This window comes from Puntigrus tetrazona, chromosome 9 (genome assembly GCF_018831695.1).
Source record: "Puntigrus tetrazona isolate hp1 chromosome 9, ASM1883169v1, whole genome shotgun sequence".
Taxonomy (NCBI): Eukaryota; Metazoa; Chordata; class Actinopteri; order Cypriniformes; family Cyprinidae; genus Puntigrus; species Puntigrus tetrazona.
The window spans coordinates 22,897,698-22,906,661 of NC_056707.1; the positions used below are offsets into that span (position 1 = coordinate 22,897,698).

The 8,964-nt window shown below is 34.7% G+C and overlaps 1 protein-coding gene across 1 annotated transcript; it reads right to left on the reverse strand.

Moving 5' to 3' along the window:
* Window positions 1–4,750: 4,750 nt before the first annotated feature.
* Window positions 4,751–8,615, reverse strand: agr1 (anterior gradient 1). Its single transcript, XM_043248246.1, has 8 exons — window positions 8,502–8,615; window positions 7,930–8,046; window positions 7,779–7,842; window positions 7,650–7,702; window positions 6,849–6,925; window positions 6,668–6,731; window positions 5,130–5,213; window positions 4,751–4,915 (listed from the first exon to the last, which is right to left on the reverse strand). The coding sequence occupies exons 2-8, from the start codon at window positions 8,039–8,041 to the stop codon at window positions 4,848–4,850; spliced, it is 522 nt and encodes a 173-aa protein (XP_043104181.1). The 5' UTR covers window positions 8,042–8,046; window positions 8,502–8,615; the 3' UTR covers window positions 4,751–4,847.
* Window positions 8,616–8,964: the final 349 nt, after the last annotated feature.

Here is an 8,964-nt window from a genome sequence, read left to right on the forward strand (position 1 = left end):
GCGAAGAGACGTCGTCACAGGAATGGATAACATTTATCTGAGCGCTCAGACCTTCGCGTGCGGCGCAAAATTCTGACGAGGAATTCTTTGAAGCTGACAGAATAATTAAAAACATCGACCCGGCCTCTATTGATGGGTGAGAGAGACGTGGTGGAAGAATGAGAGCGAATTAGCATTTTGACCTTCCTGTTTCAATGGCACGGATGCCCCTTTCTTTCCAGGGCACACGGTGGGCTCAAAGAGACATCACAGACCTCACTCTGGCAAAGGTGCGTTACCGGACAAACGCAGAGAGAGAGATAGAGAGAGAGAGAGATTAACGTCACATTACCTATTCAGCTTCTCATTGCAAACAGTTTCCACAAAGCGAGGGCATATTTGAATATCTAAATTGTCTATGCGGAGCCGGAATGGCAGCTAATGGGTCTTTGTCCTTGTCAGATTTCGGCAAGTCAAAAAGGAGCGCAGAATTCCACCGTTCAATGTGTAACTATTGCGGCTTCCGCGTACCTACCGGCCTAATATTGCAAATCTCAAAAAATACATATATTATATGCTACTGTTATAAAAGCATGTATTGTAATACTGTAATACTTGGACCCTTGGACAGTGTAAAGGTGAGACTGGGGCTAGTTGTCATTTTTTTTACTTCAGCAAATGTGTCTTGGGGTGGGTTTATGATTTAAGTTGTTAAATTTGCTTTAACAAGCTACAGTAACCGGTGTTGAATATTTCCACCCTTATTGCAGGAGTGTGAAATAACATAGAGAAAACACAGATTTACTTGTACAAAATAAACAAACAAACAAAAGATCACTGGTTTTACATGAGCATTAGTATGTTACTGGACAAAATACAGTATTAAAGACTAATATGTAATAAATAATATAGTGACTAATATATAATACATTTTATATTATACTATACACTACATACTACATACATATCCATAACGAATTAGATCCTTGCTACATGCTTTGACGCATCGACACTGTGAAAAGGTATTATCTTCAACCACGAAAATATTCTTTCTTAGTGTTTGAACGAATTTACAATGAATGTTCGCTGAACAGATTTGTTGATGGCGATGTCTGCTACAGTTCCCACTGGCAGCTGATACAAACAATTGCAATTAATCATAATTAATTGTAATTATTTATATACGTTACTCTTGATTTGCTACATTCATATTCTTATATTTTATATTACAGATAAAAAAAAAATATTTAATGTGATAAACATGTATTTTCCTAAATATATACATGCATTTTTTTTGTATTTATAGATACATAATAAATATACACAGCACATACACATGTACTATGTAAACAAAAACCTTTATTTTGGATGCAAATAGCATTTTCCCTTCTTATTTATATCTCAAAAAAAAATTATCTGTAGCCTATTTTTATTTTTATTTTTATTTAATTTTATTTTTAATTTTATTTTTAATTTTTTTATTTTATTTAATTTTTTTATTTTATTTTATTTTATTTTATTTTATTTTATTTTATTTTATTTTATTTTATTTTATTTCAATACCATCTCATAATTTTTGAATCGCAATCAAAGCCAACCTTGAGTAAGTGCAAAGCCCTCGAAACCCTCAGGCTTTGAAATGTTAAGCTGGCCTTCAGATCGTCTCACATCTGTCCTTGAGTAACGGCAGAGCTCTCAAAAACATCATCCAGAATCCACAACCATCGCCGCATTCGCCCCAATAAAATAACTTAATATAAACAAGCGAGTGGTATCGATTCTTCTCAGTGCAAATACTACTCTCTCACCGTGAAATGAATAGTTCACAGCAGATAATTGATAATGCGATACGGCCTTCGGGAAGAATACACTTTCTACAGTAGAGACAACAGTTTTTCTGAGTTGCGCTGTGCTTAAAATCACAGCAGAGCCGAGCGAGCAGCTGCCAGACGACATGATGAATGGGATTCGTCCTGAACTGATGTGCGGATGTGCTGTTGTTTGAGACGTTCGCTTTTGAAGAGCGGCTTTCTGTTGTGATGCATAGCCTGCGCGTTTCACATCGCGCACTGAGGACATGAATCATGTTTCTGTGAGATGTGCTTAAAAACAGGCAGACTCGCTGAATGCGTTTTTTTCTCTGTCTGACGTTTTTTAACGTTTTACTTGTTATCGTGCTTTTTACTGTAATTTAATTCTCCTCGTGCTCGTTCAGGATACTCCTGATAACTGCATCAGAAGAAAATCTGAAAAAAGGAATATTAAATACCTCTCGAGATCCTCGAAATTGATGTTTTATGGCTTTTATTGCATGTCTTTCAGCTTTGAAGTTAAATTAAGACATTTAAAATGTGCAGTCTTCTGAAATAAGACTAAAAATACTTACCCACATTTCTGTCGAACAAGGAGACGTGTTTTTTTTTTTGTTTTTGGCCCATTAAGCCACTTTTCAAAAGTTTGGGGTTCTAAATGTTTAACATGTTTTACATTTTACATTTAAAATACAGTAACAACAGCAATATTGTGAAATATTATTCATACTCTCTTCTATATAAATATATTTTAAAATGTAAACATGATCTTATTTAAAAAACACTTATTAATATTATTATTATTATTATTATTATTATAAGCATTAAAGACAATTTTTTCATACTAATTCTATTAATAAAACGTTTAAAAAAGAACAGCATTTTTTAAATATTAAATATAAATCGTTTGCAATATTATAAATGTCTTTAATGTCACCTTACTTTTTGCCCCAAAAAATATATTTATTGAACATTTTCCAACTTTAACAAAACACACAATTATAAAACACAGTGGTTTAAGAAAAGCATAAGTAAGAAACAGATTTAACCTAACCCACTAAAAAGGAAAGAAAAAATTTATATTTAAAAAAAATTAAGTGGACAAAAAGACTTATTGTCAGCTTCCTAAACAAAAATAATAATTTATTTATTGCCAAAAATAAATAAATAAATAAACAAGACTTAATGACCCAAAACTTTTTAAATAATTGTGTATATATTGGTTCGATATATATGACAAATATGATAACAGAGAATATAAAATTGCCATTTTCATGCCTGGAAATGCCTTAAAAATTCATAAAATGTTTTTTTTGACAACATCATAAGGAAGCCGTTTCAGCCACTGAATAATAAAAAAGATTAATTGGGACAATTTGTTTAACAGTGACTTTTTTCTTATAACTGTGACCCAGAAATTACAAATATAAAATATGTTTAAAATTGTTTTTCTAGTTTTTAGGTTTGGTTTTATCTTTTTTTTAAAGATTAAATCAGCGTCTCTGTGTATTTGCATGAGTGAGATGCTTCACAGAGTGGGCGCTAAACACATTTATTATTTATGCATATTTCTTGGGTTTGACTGTGGCCATCCTTGCTGTCCTTTGTCAAGGGCTTACTCCCTGTGTGTGTGTGTGTGTGTATTGACAGCGGCTCTAGATCTGGCAGTCTCATTGGTGAGGTGAGAGGGTGTGCTCATCTGTGGCGTTAATAAGACTGTTCCCTTGCCCGTGTGTGACCAGCGTGCGGCTGTCAGTCAGAGCCGTAACCAGCCGTACAGCATTAATTCACTCTGTCTGCGGAGGAATGACCATCCCGCTCCGCTCCATTACTCTCTGTGACCCTGGGCCGAAGGAGGATGGCCGCAGGATTAAAGTCTGTCACCTCGCCTCCCCTTCATTCAGCGCACTCAGCAACTCCTGACTCATAGTCATAAAGCTGCTTTTTCAAATCCTGTTGAAATTTTTCCAGCGTTTTCTGAGCTTCGGGCCCACCTCTTCAGCAAAACCTCCAACGGATGCAGCGCGGTGCATTAATGCGTTTGGCAGATGCTTTTTGCAGATTGCGGTGTTTGTAACCTCCGTTTAATGTGTTAAATATGCTCCAAAATAGTTATGCATATTCTAACCTCAGTCTAACGATGCAAGATAGTTGACTTTTGAACCATCTGTTTAGATACGGTGACCCACGTGCATACAGTTAGTTTGTGCAGCGTTATTAAAAAAACAGAGAGCATCGATAAAAAAATATGTTGCAATTATTTGTAGGTTTTAGAAAATTAGTGACTGTAAATACCTACCATGTGCTTTAAGTAGCGATATATCCTTCCATAAGATGTTACGTTTCTTTAAGTCTAGTTTAACTGAAAAACATCAGTCAGAAAAGTTGCTATAACCGGAAAACAGCAAAAACCTGCCCGAATTGATCTATCATTTTAATTTTATTTTATTAAATTGTATTTAATCAATTAATACCATCATTTGTTTGCTTTAACTGTAGTGTGTTTAATAGCTAGTTAATGACAAAATAGTTCCACAAATAAGGCGGATTGCATCACTTTTGCAATTTGATTTATTTTTGTGCTCATTTAGAGCATTAAGTTATTGGTTATGACATTGGTTTCGGCACACAGGGCGTTCTGCCATCTAGCGTTTACTCTGTGTCATTGCATATAGGAAAAAGTTAGCAGTCCTCGTTGTGTCGATTCTTATTTTGCTTCCTTGATCTCTTTACAGATCACAGAAGTCGTGCCTTTTAAATCCTTGCACGATAGCGGATGGATTTTTTGCCTAGCTTACTAGTCAATGGACTTCAAGCAACTGATTATTCCTGCTGATCACTTTGCTTTTTACCTGATGTTGCTTAAAAGTCAAGCGAAGCCAGAGGCAAAATAAACCCTCACTGTTTCTCATACCTTCATAACTATTTCACCGTTAAAGCAACGCACACGGAAACATTACTACAACCGACAGGCTTTATTTAAAGCGAAATACTGCCAGTTGCACAAAGAAACCTGTATATTGCGTACGAGTCTTGAAAAAGGGTAGCTGTCGTCCGTCACAGATCATCATGATCCTCGTGTTCGGCGTTGAGCAGGATCTTGGCTTTTATCATGTTCTCCGCCACTGCGCGCAAAGAAAGATAAGGGAAAGGGAGGTGACTAACTAATGAGCGTAGTAAATATAAAATATTAACTTTCAGCATTAGCACGCCGACGTGCATATGAGGAGGCCGAGCGAATAAACAAAAGAGCAGCTCGGTTCCGCCGATGGGAGCCAGAGCTCGACAGCATAGAGCCGGAGCCTCTCAGCGGAGCTCATTAGACAGAAAGACACTCACAGAAGTCCACGTCGCTCGGCTCGTACGCGTACATTCGGTTGGCGTATTTTCCAGCAATGTCAGCCCGCACAGTCAGTGATGGGTCTGGGTGGAAGAGGAGAGAAGACGGAGGAGAGCGAATCTCATCAAAACCCCAAAACAACTCGAAACGTATTTCACACAGAGAATACGAAACCGGGGGGATCCGGATTTGAAAGGCAGTGCAATAAATAGGCCTGATAATATATGTTCCTGCAGCACAAAAGCAGTCATAAGAAGCACTGGGTTTGGCCAACAATACTGGGTCAAAAAATGCATGGCAAGAATCATTAAGATATTAAGTAAAGGTATTATGTGCCATAAATGTATCAAAACTTTATTGTCGATTAGTTATATGCACTGCTAGGGACTTCATTGGGACAACTTTAAATGGGATGTTCTCAATATTTTGAGTTTTCATCATCAGATTATAGATTTTCAAATACTTGTGTTTCGGCCGAAAAAATGCCATATCCAAAAAAACCCATCAACTTAAGCTTATTTATTCAGCTTTCAGATGGGGTATAAATCTTAGTTTCAAAAAATGCACACTTTAAAAAAATAAGGTTTGTCACATATGGTATGTAAATACATTCAAATGTAAATATAATATAATATAATATAATATAATATAATATATATATATATATATATATATATATATATATATATATATATATATATATATATATATATATATATATATAAAATATAATATACAATATTTTCAGATGTAATTTATTCCAAAGCTGAATTTTCTGCAGCAGTCTTCAGCGTCGCATCGTTATGCTGAATCATTATCAATGTTGAAAACAGTTGTGCTGCTTGATTTTTTTTTTTGTTCAGATAATGATGTATTTCTTTCAGGATTCTTTAATGAATATAAACTGAATTATTATAAATAAAAATTGGTAGCACTTCACAATTAGGTCTCATTTGATAACTACGTTCATTAACATTAACAATGAAAACTACTTTTATTAATCTTAGTTAATACCGATTCCAACATTTACAAATACATATTTAAGGGTTTTTAAATTGTGTATCTATTAATGATACAACATAAGCTTAACAAAAATGAGTAAATGCTCTTGTAACAATGTATTGCTATTGTTAGCTAATGCATTAAATATGGTTTATAAATGGAACCTTATTATAAAGTGTAATTAAATCTTTTCCACCATTATAAATGTCTTTTTAATTAAACGTATCCTACTTAAAATAAATGATTAATTTCTTTCATTTGACATCAAGACTGGAGTAATGGTTAAAAATTCAGTTTTGCTATCATGGGAATACATTTAAATAACATTTAAATTTTAAATCCAATTTGTTGAGCATAATATCGTTCCTTCAAAATCAATGTGAAGTTTGCAGAGACTGTGCCTTGTGTTTACTATTTATTGTTTTTTTTTTGCTATTGAAATCCCATTAATTACACAGTTATGATTATACAATATTGTCAGATAATCCCTTCTTGGTAAGTCATTACATTGAACTCTTTAATGGTGAAAACTCACCAACAAACATGATCCTGGGGACATAGAAGCCATCGGGGGCCAAATGAGTGTCGGTGGTCTCATGCTGAAAATCAGTCACAGAGATTAGTAGCTTATTCTTGCCGTTTCAGATGCATTTCTCTTTTCGGCGTCTGCTGAATATTTCAATATTTGTACTTCTATATGATAACAATTTTTGTACCACTAAATTGAGCATGATGAAATCTGATTTAGCCAGCCTTTGAATAGCTTGGTGTTCAGCAAAAGCCTTTTTCAGAGCTAAAAGAAAGCAAATGGAGAACAGAACAGGAATCAATGCATTTTTGCACACAGCTCAAATCAAACATGTGGTATTTTCAGACTGTGATTCAAACCTGGGGTGTTCAAAATAAATACACTTAAAAACTGTAATCGATTAAAATAATGAAATTACATTTTAAATAAACATGACAAAAATTGAAGATGTAAATAATAATAAAAAAAAAAAAAAATAAAAATATATATATATATATATATATATATATATATATATATATATATATATATATATATATATATATATATATATATATAAAGAAAATCTATTTACTTTATTACATTACATGGCATTTAGTAACGTAATCTTTGTTTATTTGTTTGTTTTCTATATATACATATAAAAATATATAGTTTCCATTAAATATTTGGCGTGATGATGATTTCGGGGATCAATGACATCTAAAAGATTCAACTCGTCTGTTAATTTATTATACAGGTTTGTTATTTATGAGAGTATTTATGAGTTATTTGTTTAAGCACCCTTACGTGGATCAGTGAAACAAAGAGTGTATCTACACTCTTAAAAAAAGATGCCTTAAAAGAACATTTTTTATCCAAATAGTTCCTATAATTTCTTCAAAGAACCTTTGACTGAATGGTGAAAAAATGCTTGTTCTATAGCAACATATAGCCGGTTTATTTAAGAGTGAATGCATTTTATTTCATTACGGTGGGAGATGCAAACCTTTACTGTGTGGACAATCCTCCAAATGATGAATGATCATCAGGGGCTTCTTACTACGATAAACCAGAAATATGGTATAAACGCATTTAAAGTGAGAACGGCATTTTTAAGTCTTAAGTCTTAAGTCACCTTTCAACCGCTTTGGTCAGTCCTTCTTCATACGTCTGAACCCAAGTGATGTCATCACCCCAACCTGAAAAAAAAAACGCATACGGTCAATTTCCCGCAGCATCTACAGACTCAACCGGCCTCTGTTCGAGCGTGAGCTGTTCACTGGTACCTCTCGATAAAGTCTGGACTGTCTTTTTTTTCCTTTGAGTGGAGACATCACAGAACACGAGAAACAAAAGCGTTACGCAGATCATCCAGCGCTGCATGACTGTACCTGTCATGTGTCCTGAGGAAAGAAGACAGGATAAAAAGAGAAGTCAGATGTGACTAATGCTCTGTTTTTAAGGTTGGGTCCACCTACTGACGTTGCGCCACATTCTGTTAAATAGACGACAGGAGCAGTTAAACTGGACAAACACGCTCGTGAGACTTTGTTCTGAGTGAGTGATGAACGCTCACCCGATTGCTACATTGCGTTTTAATTTATAAAACTATCAGGTACGGTTAAAACCCAATGATACTGATGATCAGTCGCACATGACTATCCTGGAAAAGTGCAAACCGAAAGTAAAGTTTTAGCTTGATCTGCGGTCTCTGGACTGAAATGCAAAAGAAGCCCATGCATGTAAAATGAGAGGGATGACCAAGACAGTTCTTCGTAGCGCTTTTATATAAGTTCAGACTCAAATCACTTAAATAATTGCATGAAATGAATAAAATGGCAAGTAAAAAAAAACCTACCCGAAGTGAAACAGGTGAACCAGATTTACCGTCCCTCTCTTCAAGCCGACAGCAACTACTACTCTGTATCACAGGCATTTTTATAGTCACACTATGTGTAACCTCCCAAACAGGTTTTGCATGCAGGCTGTGCAGAATTCCTCTCACGTTTATTTAGCCAATCACAGAACATCAACGGACGTCATCTACTGTATAGTATCAACTGATTGTTTTTTTTTTTTCATGTGAAGATCCCTGTGGTTTCTTAGGTCATATTGTCATAGAAAACGCTTATGCGGTTTGAGTGAACTTTATAATCACATATTTTATGCGTGCAGTTGTGCAACAAGCTCGGCGACCTGTCTGTTTTAGGTGGAGTCCTGCATTCTTGTTCATTAACCTGTATGTGTATTTTTGTGAATTGAGGATATTAATATTGGCGGCCCAGTGCTGTTTTAAAAGTATTGGCCTCTAAAGACTTCCC

What these genes read in the sequence shown, in the direction of transcription:
- agr1 (XM_043248246.1), bottom strand. Translation starts at nt 8,041, where the DNA reads ATGACAGGTACAGTCATGCAGCGCTGGATGATCTGCGTAACGCTTTTG. An exon ending in CTGACCAAAGCGGTTGAAAG is followed by an intron (nt 7,703 to 7,778) that starts GTGACTTAAGAC and finishes GGTTTATCGTAG; the next exon opens with TAAGAAGCCCCTGATGATCA. An exon ending in CCCCAGGATCATGTTTGTTG is followed by an intron (nt 5,214 to 6,667) that starts GTGAGTTTTCAC and finishes TCTTCCACCCAG; the next exon opens with ACCCATCACTGACTGTGCGG.